This window comes from Aplidium turbinatum, chromosome 12, assembly GCF_918807975.1.
Source record: "Aplidium turbinatum chromosome 12, kaAplTurb1.1, whole genome shotgun sequence".
Classification (NCBI taxonomy): Eukaryota; Metazoa; Chordata; class Ascidiacea; order Aplousobranchia; family Polyclinidae; genus Aplidium; species Aplidium turbinatum.
This window is the reverse complement of record NC_137483.1, coordinates 21,605,664-21,626,457: the sequence shown is the minus strand read 5'-3', so window position 1 is coordinate 21,626,457 and position 20,794 is coordinate 21,605,664. Positions and strand designations below refer to the sequence as shown.

Here is a 20,794-nt window from a genome sequence, read left to right as displayed (position 1 = left end):
GTAGTGTACAAACAGCTGCTGCGCAAAAGTATTTGAAATTAGATTACCAGCTCATTTTGTATCTGAAGTTAGCGTCATATGAGAGGAGGAAGAAATTGATATCACGCATGGTGGCATACGCTATTTGATCAGATCAAATACGCCAATTTTTTAAATCTTAAAAAATCTTTTTAAACCAACTTAACTCCAGTCTAACCTACACTGTTTGAGATTATGCAACATAGGTTAGAAAACAAACAAAACCTATTGACTCGCTCTCATCACGATTGTTCTGGCTAGCACATTTAGCCTACAGTGACTATTAATCCGCAAGGAAAGCAGCAATTGGGAAAGTTTTCTCTCGAACTACTTCACCTCTAGCTTACCTAGTCCAGGTATAGGTTATGCTTCTTTAGATTACATTGTAAATTTTAAGTAGCCTACACTAAATTACTTGGACTTGTGCACATTGAAGATAGTGTTTTCCAAAGACTGTTTTATCGATGCATATTTTAAACCTTTTAGTTTTGTTTGTTTGTTTGTTTGTTTATCTTTATCCTGCATTGCGGGAAAGCGGACTTGAGCGCTATGCATCGGTGTACGCCTTCCGACGTACACCTGACCCACGCTGCAACCGACGGCAATGTCTGTTTCCGGTTGTCTACTCTACTTATGATTTAAATTTGGTACTACCCATTACTCGAAATCGATCACTGGGTAGAGGCAATTATCATAAAGTTTCTTGCCTAGAGAAACAACAGCAAGTGCGGGTGGCTGGAGTCGAACATGCAGGCTTTCGACTGTGAGCCCAACGCGCTAACCACTCGCCATTGCTGCCGACTTAGTTTGTTATCTTTTCCTTTTGTTAATGCCAATTACTTTATCGTTCTCTGCATGTTTGTGCCAGCAACGAAGAAAAAAATTGAATTGAATTAGACTATCTTCATCTACATATGTATCGTAAAAGTTTTACAAAAGAATTTGGGTCCATGGTTTTATTTTTTTATTGCTAAAAGGGAAATTAGAGATAAATTATTAGAGTCGATAAAAGACTAAAAGTTGGTTAGGTTTATGAACAGACATTGCTGGCTTTTAAATCACGTCTGATCCACAAAGTTTGACAATCGATGTAATGGTAATGGTTTATTGATAACCACAAATGTGTGTATAAATCATACGGTAAATTATGAAATAAAAAAATACAAACATGAAGTAAATATAAATACAAAATAGGACTACAGAGCTACGGCACTGTAGAACAGACACCATTGACATTGTTCTCTTAAACATTTGGCTACGGATAGCAAAGAAAAAATATATAAACTACAGCAAATTTCGCTTGAATCTGAATCATTTCGAAACAAACCACAAATTTGAAATCACCTTTTCTTGTTGTTGAAAGAAATATAAGCTTTACTAAGACCACCAACTTAAGTTGGCCTGCTTTTGAATTTTCGTGAAAAATTATTATTTTTTAAATTGGTTATAGGCCTACCATGGTTATACCTACCAAAAGCCAAAAGAAGAACGGAATCAAGGCTCGCAACAACAATTGACAGCCAAGCTTCAAATCAAAGATGGTACATGATGATGATAATGACAATGATCAGGGCCGGATTTAGCTGATGGGGGGCACTTTTAGATCGGGGGGCCCCGTGCAAAAAAAGTTTTCAAGCCTACGGCGCGTAAAAACCATCTCTACGTCTACAGTAGCATCAGTCCAGTACTGCACAGCATTTTGCAGAAACTTTAAAGGTCAAAAGGAATAAAATAACACAAAATCACATTTTTTCCACATAGGGGGGCCCTTCAAAAATCGGGGGGCTCGGGGCAACTGCCCCCTCTTCCCCCCCTAAATCCGGGCCTGATGATGATACTACGCCAAGCGTTTTTGTTGACAATTAGATTTGTATCTGCTCTTTATTAAATAGCGGAAAGTTAAATTTTAACGTTTACCTGTTCAGCTCAATTTTTATCATGCTGTATGATTTTCAACGTATTCATATTAAGCATGGCAAGTCAAGATTCATATTAAGTTCATATTATATTCATATTAAGTTAAGGACACACAAGTTCAAGTCAAGAGTGTGCATCTGGCCCCAACCCCACAAGTAAACTATAAACAAATAAACTTTTTGGTGGGAATGATTTAAAAAAAATAGTCATACCCTGTGATCAATCATAGAAACTTATTCTGACAAGATACAGTTTTTGTTTCGAAATACATTGCTGAGTATAGAGTAGACAATGACATGTTTACTGGAAAATCAATGAAACAAATAAAACAATAAACGTAACTCAAGAAAAATATTAATTAAAAATTCCGCCAAAGATCCATAACAGAGTGAGGTACATAAATAAACTTTTTTATGATGCCCCTACTGCGATGCGACTTGTTTCCATTTAGGGAACGCAGGAGGTAGAAGACATGGTGGGAAGCTTGGAATGTTTACATCAAAGTCTGATATAAAATATGCGAAGTTCCTTCAATTATCTCTGACGTAGGTTAACGTTGCTTTCACGTTGGGGAGATCAGCGCATTAAAGCAATTGCTTAGCAAAGGCTAATGAGAAAACTCGAAATAAATATTGAAAAAACATGACAACTACAGTGCACGAGCATACAAAGCAATCAATCCAGTTTCAAAATAGTAAAAGTAAACGTTTTTTTTGTTGATCTACTGATCTGTATCTTGTAAATTTGCTTCAAATCGATGACCAATGGATCTTTGAAGCTTTTGCGATTAGTCCTTTTACGTCATGCGTATTTACGTCATGCCCTTTCGATTCCAGCAAAAAGTCTCAAAGATATTTTGATACCGTCTCACAGGCCATAGCAGAACTGACAGATCGGTATGGGAAATAATAGCTTGAAGAACGCCAAAGGTTACTTCGAAGTGCACAGGTATATCTAGTTTGTTTTAAATTATTCTGTTCGAAATTTTCAAACAACTGTGACTGCAAGTCTTAACGAAGCATGACAAGGCAAAACATTGAACTCTGTCGACGACAAAACGCTTTGTTCAGTCGTTATCATTATAGAACTATTTGGAGTTCATAATTTGTGTAACATAAACGTCGACATTCTCCGTTCAATTGAACAAAATTTGACGTTTTAAATCAAATTCGAAGTTTTCGAACATCATATTTTTCACACTGCAAACATACAAAAATAAAATTTTCAATTGTTTTTATTAATTTTTCTTTAAAAATTTAAAGATGTTATCGTTTCTTCATTATGCGAGTACAACTAAAATATATCTCCATCTCCACAGTTCTCAGATGTGCGAAAAACCCGTCAGTCTAGCGTTTGGCACGAATTGTCACCGGCCCAGCAAACATCGATGGACTTCATTAGCTTTCATCACTGTTGCATTGATGCCAGGTCAGGGTAAGTAGTTGCCAAGGTTGAGCTTACTTGTCCAAAAGTTTGGTCAAATTGATTCAGTGATGGTACTAGTGTCGTCCGTGCTTTTTGACCTCTTTACTTGCCTGAGGGTGGAATTTTTTCTTCTTTTATACGTTGTGTAAGATACAATCGCGAATATCAGCAGAATGAATAAAATTCCGAAACTGATACCAATGCCGATCGCCAGGGTAATGAGAGCTCGCTCTTCGGATCGTTTTATCTCGACTGTGGCTTTGATCGGTTTCCAGGTTAAACTGCTCAGAGTCACTTCATATTCTCCAAAGTCAGATTCCTTTAAATTTCTGCAAAAAAATGATTTAATTTAATTAAACACAATATCAAAGTGCAAAAAAAAAAAACGTTTTTAAAACAGTCCGAGACTAACCTGGGCCAATACAAAGCCGATGTAATCGCATTCACAGAATTATCAGTTTATCATGTAGGCTAATACGGTGGAAAGAAGCGAAATAAAATGATTTAATAAAAGATTCAATTTGTCTCCATCGATTTATGTGTAACATGTAAACTTGGAAACAAAATCGTGATTTAAACCAAAAGATAAAAATAATGCATTGAAACGTGCAGAGAGCTTTATGAGCTCTGAATGTTTGTGGTTTAATTTGGTTGAGAGAGGCTGTTTACGGACTCACGTTATTTCAAGTTTCATTTTGATTGTTTGGGATTTCAATTTTCTTTCTTCTTTACTTGGGGTCTTCTCAAAGCATGGTAGCTTGTCCATTTCGCTGTAATGAGTTCGCATTTTAGAGATGCAATTTGCCTGTCACGGTCTATATTTTAAACTGCTGCATTATTTTTTTGTTTAACAGCAACAATAGAGCATGTTTCAACCTACGAAGCATTAAATACAACCCAACGTGTTTCACGAGGTGGAAAATCAAACTGATAACACTTCGAATAAAACAGAACAGTAAACACTGTTTATCACACAACATAAATTCATAAATTTACTCTTCTGCACCAAAACAGCTCATTGCTTCAACTTTATCTTATCGTTTCACATAAATAATTGTATGCAATTATAATATGAAGCGGTTTGCAGAATCCATAGTCAAGTAGCCTACTGTAACTATTTATCCAGTCCGTCCGGCTGAGTGAATGAAACTTTCATGTATGTCTACAGAGGTATGTCTTACGTGTCTCGGTAAATTAAAATAAATATGCCTACAGCTTATTTTATAAATATTGTTCTCAAAAGAAAAGTAAATCAACAAATATCTAGAAACTCACTAATCGCATTTCACATTGGGATTGGTCTTGCTGAAGGATTCCGCTTTAGATGCGGTGATCGGATTATCACACCTTGTCAAGTTGGCATCGTAAGTTGGTTTCTGAGATGAAAAACATGACAAGCTATTGGAAAATGGTTCTGAGTACAAAGTGATAGGAAATCTTGTTCAAATGAAATGTCAAGTGATATACAAACAATACAACATCTTCTTGTAAGTTTAGTTTCAGCGTTTCCAAATAAACTTTACTGCGGCGCCTTTTCTTAAATGACGAAAAGTTCCCATTCAGAAAATCATCCGTTTTTAATTAACGCAATGTACAAAACGGTTGATTTGCTGACTGGGTTAGCAACTAGTAGGCTACTACAAACCAAATTTGCACGAAATCGTCGTTATTGCGATGTACGGACAGTTTGCTCAAATGATGCTACCGCCTGTTTGTGGCAAGCGAGTAGTGCCTATTCAAATGCTATTTTTGATATCTGTGGCTTATTTGCTTATGTGCACTTGTGGAATTTTTATTTCTGATGAATAAAGAGAGCAATGGATTTAGATCAAATTATTTGGTGAAGAACAAAACGCCAAAAAGGCACTTGGGACTTAATTGGCATCTTTTGATCGCGTCAAGGGGCGTTGGAACACATGGTTTGGAAAACACTACTTTAGTTGGGTAGTCCAACAGATCTAAATAATTTAGCTAGCATAGTTTTCCAAATATGCAAAACTTGGAAAAATTTGTAGATCACATTGTTTAATTACATTCATGTTTCACATATGAGTACTTCTATTGGGAAAGTAATGTCATTTTGTAACATATATTTCCAAAAAGTATCGGCTGCATTTCCACAAAACAAAGTATGTGAGCGGCCATGGCTCATGCAAACCAGATTGGTATACGTTGTAAAAGACCACCTGGTCAGCAGTTAAATAAGTCCTGCATACTTTTAATTTTCTTGCTTGCAAAATCATATAATAATGAAATCTCGCTCTTTCTTGAAACTGCATTGTCACACACACTCCTATTCTTGCACCTCAAATGCAACAGTAAACGAGAAAACGATAATTTTAAAAGGTTAACCTTGAAATCACTACCATAATTTTCACAATATGATGGCGTACAAGCGTACAGTTGTTTTGGTAACTGGATTAAATCGATATTTGAGTGAAATTAAGTTAAAAACGACGACCCCTCGAGGCTATAAATCTATCAAGTGCGTTTTATATTTAAAAACTGAATCATATTTCCACGTTACGATGGAAGGCCTGGGCATCAATTAATTCCATCTTGCAGCTGTCTTAAAACGAAAATGACATCTATGTTCAGTTGTTCACACGCAAGCACCAATTCGGTACATAATGATATATTGTGTAAAAAGAAAACGTTTTATTGCATTAAGGCAAAATAAATCGAATTTTTATGTAGTTTATGTGTAATTTTGTAGCCACTGTTTATTATGCGGGGGTGTAAATGTCTTTGCCGCCACGAACCAAATTGGGTTTAAATGACGCTTTGACTGCATTGAGAGTTAAATGGGAAAGTAATACAACAATGAACTACATTTTGTTTTGAATTACCATAATATCAGCTGACAAAACATAAAAAGTTTCCTGTTGATTTTTTTGATACCCTATGATGTATTTTTAAGATCAATTCTTTAAAACTGATTTTTTTTCTAAATGTTTGTTAATTGTGTACAGTGTTGTTTTTATTGGTTTTTAGGTATAATATGTAACAACGATCTTGGCCAATATAACAACACAACTCTTACAAACATCCGTAATTGAGCTTCTCTAACTTCAGCTTGACTGTGCTTGTTATTGTTCTCTAATACGCTATATTGCCCATCCCTTTATTTTTCATATAAAAAACTAAAATGGCAAGTATATAAACAAAAACAGTTTAGAAATGAAAACTTTTCAATATTTAAAAAGTTTAAAATATATCAAAAATCACATTCACATTTTCCCTCTAAATTGTAACACCTTCAAAATATATTCTGACCGTTTCTATTGCCGCAAACCGATTAGCTTTCCAAAAGGTATCAACGCTTCCGAGAAAGTCTACCCGCACTACTACAAGAAATTAAACTCAACCAATAAAAACACACAGCTTATAACTACGACAGACCAAAAATACCTGACTATCTCACCTTTTTCCAATTTATATCGAGTCCTATTGAGTGACTATGGCCATTGCTGAGGTAGCCGGTGCAAACGGCCACGGCCTTATCCCCCACTTCAGCATACACGGTCTCCATTGAACACTTGATTGAATGGCGATGAAATATTCTGCGCGCTGCAAGTGAAAAACCAACGCTAATCATAATCACGCCACGCCATTGTAAAATGGAAATCAAAGGAATACCTCGTTATCAGGTGTTGAAAATAAAATTAACCATTTTTAGCATTTTTGAAATATTTTTGTTGAATTATGCAATACAAAAACACGTAGTTAAAAATAGTTAACTTTTTTATGTTTGTTTTTCAAAAAATCAATTAACTTGCACGGAAATTAAAGTAGATCTGTTACTCACGTCTGACGCACAGATCATGGTGGACGGTGTACCACGTTTGTTTGTTATGGGTGACTGCACATGTGTAGACTCCCGGGTGCTCATACGTGACGTTAGTGATGTGTAACTATAACATATAAACAACGTAAGCACGAAAGCCTTAGATTATGAATGTTTCTCCCATAGCACGTCCCATAGTCGCAAACTTCTGCTAAAGATTTTCATTCTTTATTTTACAATCCAAACGATGAAATATTGATAGTCATACTCATGTCCAGTAGCGTAAGCTGAACAAGTAGACAAAATGCTTTCACGTTGTTGAATACAACTTTCAATTTAAATGTACGGGAAATTTTGTTTCTCCACTGCAGAGTTCCAGCTGATCTGCTTACCCGGTTATTACGGTAAGGCTTCGTATATGCCGGAAGAACCGAACAATCTTTAAGCCATTTGTGGGTTGTGTGGTCTCCTAGGGTCAACTTGGGTGTCATGCTGTGCGGCACTGGAATAACATACAACACTCACATTAATTGATCGATGGTTAGGTTGTTACTGACGATAATTTATCATTGTTGATTGGTAATTATGGGTAGAGTTGCCAGGTAATCCTTGAGGAATTCGGACAGTAAGAGTTTAAAATTTGGACAGTTTAGGACAAATAATTCCAAATGTTTTATGGTCCAGCCCTTCACTGATATTACAAGAAATTAAAAGTTTGCACAAAAAAATGCCCGAATGACTTGCTAGCCCTCGGACACAGTTGGAAACAATATGATCAATTTTAAGTCACCTGGCAACCCTAATTATGGGATTTAGGTTAATTACAATGGAATTATATTGTAAGTACTTCTAACTTACTGAAGATCTTTACATGCCGCTAAAAGGAGTTGAAGTGTTGTCAGCTTTAATGTTTGGTGCCACCATATAAAGTACCGTATTAAAGTTTGGTGCCACCATATAAAGTACCGTATTAATGTTTGGTGCCACCATATAAAGTACCGTATTAAAAAGATTCCGTTAATTAGATTTGATAAGAATAAAATGAAAAAGTTTTCTCGTAACAAACATTCTTCTCAAACTGCCATTTTAATCTATAGAAATCTATTGGTTGCAGCATAATGAAAATTTTAACTGAGTAAAAACTTTTTATTTGACTTGAGACTTTTCTACACAGCAATCCACATTGACATATTTCCGGAGAAGCGTTTTCGGAAAGATCATTAAATCAATCTACGTTTGGAAGTTTATTAAAGTATTATAAAAATGAGCAGAATTTCTGCGGATTTTTTATATGTTGCATCGCACTGCTATGTTATTTGGAAAATAGGATAAAATATAATTTATACAAGTCCTATCTTTTGGGACGATTTTTATATGATCATATTTGAGTTTACTCCGTAACTTTCACATTGATAGAACTTCATGCACAGTAGGTGGTACGTTTGATGATAATATTGTGTTGTACATAGACCTGTTATTTTGCATACAAAATGAAAATACATGTGTTTTGTAAACCTACCTGAGCAAGAAAATTCAGAAAATTCTCCTACGTGTTGACTTCTCGAGGACTTTCTTGAAAGTCTAACAGCTTCTTCGCAGGTATGTTGGGGAAGATCCGTCAGATTGATATGAACCAGAGCTGCCAGACACGCATTAGAACTAGGTGTCTGTAAATGTCAATTCTAGAGGTAAGCGTTGTAGTAGCACACGGATAATAAATCGTCAAGTGGATATAATCGGGGTAAACTAGATTGGTTTTGAATTTTTGTCGTCGGACTGACAAAGCCTCTGATATTCCTGATAGTTTCGCATACTTCATACTTGTAGAGACTTTGACACAGGGCCGGTTACCGAGATTGGCAGAGTAAAATTTCCGATTGTTGGAGTATTGTTACCAGGGAATTATTCCATCCACTAGGTACCACTGAATGGAGAGCAGTCCTGAAATGCGTTGCTCAAGCGCAGTTCCGGAGAGTCGAACCAGCGGGCGCTTAACCACTGAGCTATTGGGGCAGACTACCATGGTTTTATTGTAATTTGATTATTTGGTCTAGTCAATTGCGTGATTTGGTCGTACCCAACTAATTGTAGTTCAACCTCAATCGAGTTACTCTTATAGTCTTTCATGTTCATAGCCTACTCCTACACAACATAAATATTTACATTTTTGTGTCAAATCTTATTCTCTTCTGGCTTTATTCCCACTTCAAGTGGGAATTAAAGTCAAATTTTAGTCAATGCATCAAAATTATGATTTATTGTGTGATCTACCGAAGATATTTTCAGTTTGCTTTAAACTTCAAAGCAAGACTTAGAATAGCCTAATTCAGTCAGGCAACTGGCTACGCATATACGCTTGGTGTGTTTAGGCTGTTAGAAATAATAAAAAACACTTTTCAGCAATACACTGTTTTTAAGTTGCAAAACTGCTATGGACTTGCAAAAGTTTCTGATCTTGTACTCACTTACCGAAAGAGTAATTTCAAAATTTAACGAACTGTTTTCTCCCATGTCAGGAAAGCGGTAATATGCGCTATAGCTCGTCTCCAATTCATATGATGCATTGCTGATGATATTGTTTGTATCTAAATCCAGAATGGTGTAATTGACAATGGTTGGTTTCTGAGAAGAGAAAAACAACGCAATTACACAAAAATGCTGAAAAATCACTTGTCCAAGATCAATATGTTGGATCTTTCTTTCAATTAAAGACATAAAAGATTTTAAAATTAAAGTTTTGCATACATATTGTAAAGTTGTCAAATTTCTATCGAAACAAGAAGTTACGTCGTTTTTAGCACTAGTTGCAACGTTCAGCTGATGAAAGTAAAAGCATCAAAACGCAGGTTGATTCATTTGTTGCTTTTACTTTCACTTTCATCAGATGAACGTTGCAACTAGTGCTAGAAACGATAATTGTCCTGATGAACATCCAAACTTTTCAGCATTCAAAAGGATACGTATTAGTTTTGTGATTAAATGTTGATTTTGTTAATTTTTTAATTTCATACCATGGAGTAATCGTAATTGTAATCGTATGCGCTTGGAAAGCTTGCTCTAAACTCCAAGTCCAATTCCTTCCATTCCAGCGAGTAAGGCCAACCCCGGTAGGCTTCTTTTATTAAAGATGAACTGCGTACCGTGCTACAATTTCCTTTTCGCAAAACTGTAAAATACATTGATTTAAAATCTTAAAGCAAAAGGGAATAAATAAATATGATAATAGTGAGAAGCGTTGAACTAGTCAGTTTTTTAGACTTCATATAATTCTGTTCGTAGAATAGTGACAGAAAAGCCAAGCAAACTAACCACACATCTACAAGTCCCTATTGTCATGGCATGATACCGACTCCTTTTTATCATAAAAACAACATTTTTTTTTCAATACGATAACAAGTCTGTTTGTTACAGAACATGACAGGTTCTGCATTGAATCTTTTCCAAACAAAAGTGGGTTAGGGAGTGCAAGTGCTGGAAAAGATTTTCTGGAAAGTAATTAATCCATTATAATAAACATTTAACTGTTGTCCAAAAAACATTTGATATGACGAGATACAACATGATAGAACCCGTGATAAGAAAAAGAATGAATAATAGTATAAAGTTTCTGATATAGGCTACCATGATTTATACTTGTAATTTCTGAAAACATTTGCAATTCTTGCCATCACGAGTTACTTGGAAAACGTAAATGTCTCGAATGAAATTGTAATTTAAAAGAAGCTTTAAACTTCAATGTAAATGTAACAAAGTGCAGATGCAGAATTAATTCCTTTTAAATCTTGAAAAAACTGGCAGGCAGCGATTGGCGTTACAAAATTTCCGACAAATAGTAGCCTACACATCAGTCTTCGGCTTGCAGATAAGTATTTTTTTTATTGATTCAACACCTGTAGACGTTAAATTGATATAAACTTGGAATGATGTACTGATGAGTCTCAGTTAAAGTTGTATTTTCAGCTGTCTAAGCGCAATGTAGGTTAAAGTAGAATTTCAAACAAAAGTCTATTTTTTTGGGCCAAAATATTGATATTTCACAAATACTTCTTAAGTTTCATTTTTAAACAGTTCTCTTTGCCTTATACCGCTTAACCACGTAGTCATCGGTTTTAAATCCGATATGTTACTGAAGAGTTTTTAAACGTTGTAATGTTCTAGAATCTAGATTCTCTAGGGAATGTAATACAAGACTTGTGACCATCTTCCCAAGCAGCAAAATCCGTCATTTCTACGTCTGGAGACGTTGAATCAATGTAAAAATGACGGATTTTACTGTCTAAGAAACAGTCAGTTTTGGTGAGATGCAATTAACGTCAGCAGACATTTCACCGACCATTGATGACATAACCTTGATGACGTGACTCATCCGCGTAATTTTCAAAGCAAAGCGAAGCGGAAATCCCACGGCGCCGAAATTTCCGTGCTATGTTGTGACAGACAACAGAGCAGTCGTAGTGAAAGAGATAGCAATCACTAAGAAAATACAATTTTCTTGCCGTAATGCATACTACAATAGCCAATGCAAACCAATCCTTATTATGTCTTTAGATAACATGAAATAATGCATATTGTGTTTAATTTTTTCATAGAAAATCGAATCGCACAAAATAAGGCTGCTTCGATACGATACGGCTTGCGTTTTTCTGAGTATCAAAAAAAAACTAGTAATGGGATTTTATAAAAGTTTTGTTTCAATGCAGAGAAATTATAGCTTTGTAATTGTTGTCTTTTCAACGCATCGATTGCAAGCGACGAACAAGACAACATTTCATCAGGAATTGTGTGTTTTGAAAATTACTCTTTAAAGTTAATTTGAGTTCATTTTTCCGACATCCAAGTAGATTTGAGTTAAAACAAAGTTATTGTGGTTACAGATGAGGTATGTTTAATTTCCCACAATATAAAACTTCAAAATGTTTTTGAAACTCCCTCACTTTTAACAGCTATTTTGTAGGATAACCTGTTGTGACCTCAAACGTAAAACGTCAACCCACACTCATACACTTCCTTAGTTTGATTATGATTTTCTGGTACCCTTGCGACCTACAATTTTCTTTGCAGTGTTTGCATAATTTACAGCTTGTCTGTTTGTTCTGTTTTCTAATATTTTTTCAAGGCATTAAGTTAAATTAGGGTTGTTAAAATTTTGTAATGGGTAACTAATACTGTTGCAATGGTTTGTTTGAAAATCTTCTTCGTGTGAGCCTCTGCGGCCGAGGGTCTATCGTTTTACCACCCCAGATTCACGATGTTCCCGGACTACACTGGAAGGCTACTAGAGAGCAGCCAGTCTTTGGTTTCATCATCCATGACGGGTAAACCTTCCACTCCGTTCAGTGGCTTGAAGATGGTACAGTCATTGATGATGTGGTCTGCGGTCTATTCCTCGGAACCACATTCACAGGAGGGGGAAGAGGCCATTCTCCATTGGTGCAAAAATGAAGAAGTTTAAAAATGAAACATTTCCGCTTGTTTTCCGGTGCTACTGAACTGTGGAAGTTCTTAATTATTTTTTTACACATTAATTGCACAGTCAAGGTTATTTTATGAATTTTTGTTGAAAGACTTCACTTTAAAATTTATCTATAGCCTAGTTGATACATTGCAGGATAAAGCACATTGATAGCTATATACTGTAGTTGTTGAGTTCTAAAAATAATTCAATGATTCAATATCAAGTATTTTATGACGTTTTGTTTTCGGGAAAATCCATTTCACATAAAATAAAAGTTTTACATTTAATCTATTGCTGTTCTTGGAATCTCTTGATATGTCTATTGATAAAGCGGACTCCATTGTCACCAAACAATAACTGCAAATACCTTTCTAATTTATCTTGTTTATAGATATGCAAAATAAGACAAAATTATTCAACGTCTGATAAAGAATGAGAAGATTTCCACATCCTCCGCAAGTAATCAATTTCTAATTATGAAAGATATTGCTGTGTTCTTTGTATTGCTTTGTTTACAACCTGTTTGTGTAGTTAACAAAACCGATTCAAATCAAAGCGTACGTATGTCATGTGACTTATGAACTTGGTGTTACTTTGCAGCATACGAATACCCAGTAGTCTTGACACGGGGGCACAGGAGGTACTTTTGGAGTCAAGTTTGAGATGATTTTAGAGGGCCATAACCTTCCAAGGGGGCTGAAACTTTAAGAAACTACCTGGATTTCTTTGTTCTTGATTTGGGCCCGAGAATCTTATTGATTCCGGGCGTACCGGGCCTAAATTATTCTTTCAACTGTCTGCAATACACTATCTTAGAATGGAATGAAAGTGCCTGGGGGTTTATAATAGGGGAGAGTAAATTTTAGAAAAGTGTAAATATTTCCGACAAGATGGTTTAGCGTCTGGAATAATTTTCTAATTTTCAATTAGCAGCATGTATTGTATTTGTAGATATCAATCGTAATGGGTGTTATATGAACGGCACCCCACCCCACTCTTCGGTGGGTGCTGTTATTTTTTTTATGGAAATTTTGCGATTAATTTGCTTGTAAGTTTCTTTTTCTTTTTCTGCTCATAGTGTTTATGCTACAAAGAAACAAATGTCAATCTTGCGAAAGCAAAGTGTAAAATCAAGGTCAAATTATGAGGGTGATGTTATTACTCGGTAAAAGTGAGTTTATTTACATTTAAATTAGGACAAGCAGTAATAACGCTTGAACATGTTGTACGCAAATTTTGCGGCCCGGAGAACAAAACAATGAACATTGAGGAAAAAAAATTTGCATCGGAGATATCAGGTCAACAGTTGAAAGAAACAGATCTCGTACCGCGATTTCAAACCCAAAATTGCATTTTTCCAAAAGTCATATGTATTGAAAAAATGTAAAATCATATTGTGGGTTACTCCAGCCGCGTACGTGACCATTTTTTGGGTCTTCACTTTTTTCAGCAGGCTTTAAACACACAGGCTACTAGGTTTGCAGTTTACTCAATAGCTGTTTAGATCATATCAAAATAAACTGATGTGATATAAAGAGTCACTATGCAAATCATGCATGTGTGTAGAACGTCCTAAAAAAGTGAACAGCTAAAAAAATGGTCACCCATAGCCATGGGCCACCATACGATACTGGGTTACATTTATTGTAATTTTATCATAAGCATCATTTGTAGTGTAAACTGGTACAAATGCAGCTGATGAATTATGATGTTACAACAATAGGGCAAAAGTTTTTTTTTTTTTGTTCTTAACTTTAATATTAATTATAAAAGATTTGATCTATTGCAGTTGGATGAGAAAAAACGTTGAAAAATGAACAAAATGGCGTATTTGGTAGCACTGAAGATGATCAATGTCTTCTATGGTGTTATGAAAGCTAAGTTAGAGCAAAAATTTTAATAATGTTGATTGTTGTGGTATCTTTGCTTTTGTTTTTGTTAATGTTTAAAAAATTAAACCGAAAGAATGTAACAACGAAAGATGAAAAGGCGTATAAGTTTTAACACTTCACTTTAAAAATAGATCATTAAGCTTGGGAATTCATGGCATCATACTGTAGTTGTAAATAATATAATGGATCAAAAATTCCTGAATTTATATTTTCCTTCTGTGTTTTATTTTAATCTGATCAGTTGAACATTGGCAACACGCCTATTGAAGATAGTTTTTGTTCCATTTCGACAACATTCAATTAGGCCGCAGTAGGTCTATCGTAGGTTTGCTTGCTATCATGACGCTGACGAGGGGATAAAATTATTTTGGCCCTTGGGCCCAGATCTCTTAACACGGTACTTTTAATTCAGTTCAATTAGTTTTGGCATTATTTCAATATAATTTGAAATTAAACTACTGCTGTACAAGCGAACCCGAGTCACGATAAGTATTAGCAATAGCCTGAAGCAATATATTATAACATGATATGACGCCGAAGTAATTGTCATGTTTAGCCGCATATCAATGTAAAATCTAACAAATGAAGTAGGTGGCAAAATTTCCCTTTCAATGAAGTTTTCGTTATGTTAATTATAAATGTAAAGTTTTTTTTTAAAGTAGAAACAACAGCAAAAACTTTTTTAAGTATTTTTATAAAAGATAAACCTTCAATAAAAAGAAAATTTTCATGGCTTAAGTAGTGTTCTCTGTATGCAGATAATAGGCTAAATGGTTGAGAATAGTAGACATGTTTATTGATCTCATAAGAGACATATTATCACCCATAGAGACATACCGGCTAAAAAAACAATTCGCAATTCAACAGTTATAAAAAGCCATTACGTAATTATTGGCTAATATATCAGCATGTGTATTCTACAAACCATTCATTGTAACTACAGTGGCCATAAAAGCTTCCAATTACCGTAATAAAGCAAGAAATTGCAAATGAACCTTAATAACCCTCGATACACCACTGGTCGGTTTTGCAGACACCACGATTTAAAAAAAAAGTATATTTTTATCGTAATGAGATATGTCATCGCAACATGCCGCCACAAAATGTTGGGAAAGACACAAAATAACCCATGAAGTCGTGTCATGGATCTGCAGAATGCAAATCAAGTTAATCAGAACGATTTTTTGCGACTTGGGTGGACTAGTTTAACGTGAACAAATGCATTTCTCGGCGCACGTACCGTAAAAATATTTCTTTTTTCAAGCACACGGGGCGACATTTATAGATTACCGAAAGAATCGATGATTTTCAGCAGTGCATTAACACGCTTAATGACCTCATTAAAGACTTCACTATTTTTAACTTTCGCTTGACACATGTAGTGATGTCATTCGGGGAAACCCCAAAAAATCCTCACAAGACATTCTCGTCTTCTCCAATAGTATTTTGACATTATTTTTAAAAAATTAAATGTCTATAACCTGAACTAGAAAAATCTAATGCTACCAAATATATTGATTGAATAATTCGAAATATAAGATTTGTTTATTCAAAAGAACATTTCAAAATTTGTTTTTGAGCGTGCAGTGCTGTGCTTGAGAGTAAAAGATTCAGAGCACGTGGAAGGGAAAGCAAGGAAGACACTTTTTCTGTCCACTTTTGTCAATTGTTTTCCAAGAAGCAGCCGTTTTGCTGTCAATGCTCGTCAAATCGATTTTCTTCAAATCCTGCTTCTACACAAACTTGAACCCAAAGTAACTCTAAAGTTTGCATAAACACTCAGATTTGTATCATACAAAGCATATCTCAAAGTCCTCTGAGGTCTTATGTCTTGAGTTTTTATTATGTCATAGATTATAATCGAATCAACTACTTTTGACTGCCACAACCTGTAGTAAAATACGTGAAATTCAACTGCAATGTTTCAGTTTTGTCTTTCCTTTTGAGCATCAAAATTCCTCTAAAGTCTATCGCACTGATCATCCCTAACTAGAGGAAATCATAGTTTATGTCTTCATTAAGTTTACAAATGGTTAATGAAGGCTACTGTACTTTTATTTATAGGCTACGAAATGCAGCGTATTTGCGTAGTTTTGGAGGGTAAGTTGAAATTGCTTGATAAAGTGGCTGGAATAGCATGTTATCAATACGTACTACGTTAAAACAATATACAAAAAAATGAGTTACCTTGATTGTTGACTGGTTTTGTTGCATAAACCTTTGACTGTGTGTTGTCAAACATGAGCAGAAGAACCATTGTCAAACACAGACATATCTTTGTTGACATGAGTTGCATTCTTGTAGCCATATCGATCTTCAGTTCTTCTTTTGTCCAATAGAAATTCAATATGAACAAGATAAACCAATCAAACTTGCTTAGACTGCAATACAGTTCTTCTACAAAAATAGCAACCTAAGAAAAATTACTGCACTTCAATTGCATGTTACACTTGAACCTAAGGACTACAGTTCCTAAATGATGCTTATCAACGAACAATTTGTTTGCGTGTTCAAATTTCCTCACGAAAACTATTGCGTCATAGAGGGAAAAGGCAGGTAGTCGCATGGAAATCTAAAACAGCAACGCTTTCTAAATTCAAAATTGAGCTGAGATTGTTTTCAGCTGATTGATATGACATCATTGTTCATATTTAAAACCTACAATGTGGAATTTAATAGCCACGATATTTTGTCTGACTCAGTAAAACGCCCACATGCATAATATTGATTGTAATCTGTTTTGCACAAACACATTATGCATTTATTGCACACACACGCAGCCTCCACAACGGATGCTTATCAGCAAAACCGAGACTCAAACCACAGTCAAAGGGTGTCTCTCTTTATTCTCAAGTGTTGTTGCAGGTCGCTGAATTAAGCAAATACCGAGTTTACTTTGAATTGAGTGGCAAAAGTTTGTACCACTCCAGACTGCGTACGTTGAATCAATGTAAGAATGACGGATTTTGCTGTGTGGGACGTTGCTATCCAAAGAGTTGCAATCAATTTATTCATAGCACTGTTTTACAATTTTGGAAGTCGGAGATTAAGAGCGCTATTATGCAAGCTGCATTGGAATAGACAGGGCGCTATAATCTGAGCAGTCAGTGTTAAAATGAAATAATTACATAACATCATGTACACATATATAATGCACTGGAAGTTTGAATTGGTAATAGAGTGAGAGTAATCATTCAACATGATGGCGAACTGTGTTATTCTCCTCTAGATATCATTGATCGCTTTCATTCTTTATCAATATCAATTCCATCTCACGATCATAGAAAAGCCAATTTTTTTTAAAGCAAAGAAAGTTTTTCAATTCCTCATGAATTGCTAAGAAAACAAAAGATTTTTTTAACATTTAGTGATGAGTTAGTCAAAGTGTGACACTTTTATTACCAGCGGAGTATTTCTATTGTATTCTATAAACTGGGCAATCTGACCACATAAAAATTCCCTGAGACGTTGCATAAACAAAATAAAATCCAGTACCACAGCAACGTTGGGACAAATCGATCGCTCCAAAACTTTTAGTCGTAAACAGTTCAACAAAATCCCCGAAGTAATTAACAGTTTTTATTGCTCCACGTTACAGAACTTCAAGTTGACGTCGCATGTTCGTGACAAGATCAAGTTTAAAAAAGGATTCTATTTTTAGAGAAAAGTGTTCTTTCATTTTGCAGAAATTGAATGTTGATGTTTACTCCATTGGTTACTAACAGATATCTTATATTGTTGATATATTGTTGCAAATATTACGTTAGAAAATCTTATTGCTTCAAACTAGTCGTTTTTTTTTTTTATCAATTTGTAAATGACACAACCACTTTTTTATCATTGTTAAAGATTCCTAAATATTTGATAGGAAACGGCCTTGCACAACATGGATCCGATGGCATTGCGCAGACAATGAATGGATTGTTAGCAAGAGGCGAACAGCTTGCAATGCCTAGCTGGGAGAAGAGTGTTTACAAACAAAAAAAAAAATATGAAAAATTCACTTTATTTAATAAAAAATGTATTTGGAAGAAAGGTTTTGATTCGATTTTTACAGCCGTCATTTTTAAGCTGGCATATTTTAGTGTGTGCTATACAGCAAAAAGTACTATACTTTTTTTTCTGTTGTCTATCAAGTTTTATTAGCTGCACAGATCAACCGTATTCACAAGAAAAAGCTTAAACAAGCTCTTAAAACGAACGCTATTAATACTAAAATCTTCTGCTTTCTACAAACAAAATTACCCGTTATTTTGTTTAATAAATTAAAGATGTACTTGGGAAGAAAAAGTCTCTTCTTCATCTTTCCTGCCTGCTTTTTGGTGAAATGATTCACCCAAGAGCACAGTCGCTTTTAAACAAACTACGTCCCTTTTTCATTGCAAACGTGGAGGGAAATTCCGAAATACCGTAAATATTTGATTCCGTGAAACGTTCGAAGCTTTAAACGTTGTCAAAGTTGGCATATCGACGTCGATTTTATGTTCGCAAGCCTAAACTACATCGTAAAAGAAAACTTACAAATTTAATTTTTTCTAACTATGGTCGATCAAATTGCCCAATTTAATTTATTCGAGCGCGGTATATGTAATCAAACAGAACAGAAAAATAATACATACGCAAGAAGCAACTTTTTTCTGTGGAATAATGTAATAAAATGTTGAATACAACAGAAAAAAATATTCATTTTAATTTGATATCTGAATAAGACAAAGACATAACCACAAAAGAAATCTGATAATAACAAACCAGCTTTCTCATTGTAAACCAAGTAATCGGCCACCGCTCGTATGATAAAGGTGATTACGAAACACACAAATTTAACTTTTCTATTGTTTTAGCATAACAGAGTTTAATAAGCTTAACATTTCTCAAAAAAGAATAAAATCGTTTTCAACGGAAATTTTAATCTTAATTTCCACGAACAAATCACAATACAGCTCCTGTACCTAGGTTGTAATGGGCAGCTTAGAATGCTATATATTTATAAAATTTATTCTTTTATGCAATAAATCTCTTATCAAAAGAACTGATCTGAGGAACACATTGTTGGCTGCAGAAACTGTCCCTGCTCAAACGATGTCAACGATAAATGCAAACGGATTGGCAACTGTGTGACATTTTGGGTGATCTAATGTGGTATGACATAGATTCTTTTCCGTGTAGGCATGGCTGCCTAAAGATACGGCCTGCATTGTCACATTTTACAGAAATTTCCAGATTTTGCCAACTTTGGGCGAATTGTTTTAAATGGTTTATCAATTTGGCTTAATAAATTTTTCTAAAAATTACATTTTTTCGCTTTCTTTATTCTTTTCCCCAGATGACATTATAGGTTTTAACATCATCAGATGTTGAAAAACAAAGACAATTTGATTTTGAAGATTTTAGTCAGACTGTTAATTTTTCAATAACAGTCTGATTGAGCGTTTTTCAACTTATTTTTTCTCATTTGCTACTGCTTTCCCAGGGCAACAAAAAGCTTTTATATCAAAGAGACAGTAAAAAGTGAAAACATCGCAGAAAATGTCAGTCAAACATTAGCAACCAATAGTGATAATCAAAATGGGACAAATCAGGCCGCATCTCCAGGTGGCCATGGTATAGGTTAAAAAAGCAAACTCCGTTGGCCAGGTTTGTAACTGAATAGAGATTGCGCCATGTAAAAAGCCTGGTACCGTATACGACAGTCTACTGTAGAAGCAAGGTTACTTTTTGCTGATGAATTGCATAAAAACAGCCAATTGCATTAAAAAATGTTTGCTTTTTTTAGCTACTTCGCAATTTTTCAGAACAATTATCTCTTTTCAAATATATAGGCCTAATTGCTTCATTGCTATTTAGGTCTTTCGCTGCATATCCTCCGAATTGTGCCATTTAACGCTTCTTTTCCTGTGTCCCGCCTTACACCCAGTGGTTGAATATTTAGATTAGGTGGATGGGAAGAAAAGAAAGCCAATTTTCGTGTCTATCATCAGGCATGTCTCCTTATGCTCTTGGGCGATGTCGAACCGCTGCTCTTTCGACCATCTTACTAGGTTCTCACCACTCTGCTATGCATCCGACATGCTGTTAGGCATGTTATGTTTTTGAGGGTGTCATTTACCGCTATCGAACCTTGAATTTTAAACTAAACTGTAAAAAGAGACTGCAATCTTCATCTATTCCGCCAAGTGACATGCATTCTTTAATATTTTTAGATGATTAAGTTCTTTTATAGAATCACGCTTCGATTCTAATTAGGCTACAATCAAACGTTCACTTCGTTGGTCTGAAATGTTAAAGCTGAAATTATGTTGT

At 35.0% G+C, this 20,794-nt stretch overlaps 1 protein-coding gene across 1 annotated transcript; it reads right to left on the bottom strand.

Moving 5' to 3' along the window:
- Positions 1 to 1,109: 1,109 nt before the first annotated feature.
- Positions 1,110 to 16,881, bottom strand: LOC145781188 (uncharacterized). The gene is made up of 10 exons (XM_082592967.1): positions 16,682 to 16,881; positions 10,159 to 10,313; positions 9,617 to 9,769; positions 8,667 to 8,814; positions 7,540 to 7,649; positions 7,169 to 7,274; positions 6,785 to 6,930; positions 4,636 to 4,736; positions 4,038 to 4,130; positions 1,110 to 3,689 (listed from the first exon to the last, which is right to left on the bottom strand). The coding sequence occupies exons 1-10, from the start codon at positions 16,800 to 16,802 to the stop codon at positions 3,413 to 3,415; spliced, it is 1,410 nt and encodes a 469-aa protein (XP_082449093.1). The 5' UTR covers positions 16,803 to 16,881; the 3' UTR covers positions 1,110 to 3,412.
- Positions 16,882 to 20,794: the final 3,913 nt, after the last annotated feature.

Bases quoted from the DNA above. Each gene is read 5' to 3' on its own strand.
- LOC145781188 (XM_082592967.1), bottom strand. From the start codon at position 16,802: ATGGCTACAAGAATGCAACTCATGTCAACAAAGATATGTCTGTGTTTG. The intron at 10,314-16,681 runs GTAACTCATTTT...TGTATTTTACAG, and splicing joins AAAACCAGTCAACAATCAAG to TTTTGCGAAAAGGAAATTGT. The intron at 9,770-10,158 runs GTATGAAATTAA...TTCTCTTCTCAG, and splicing joins ACAATTACGATTACTCCATG to AAACCAACCATTGTCAATTA.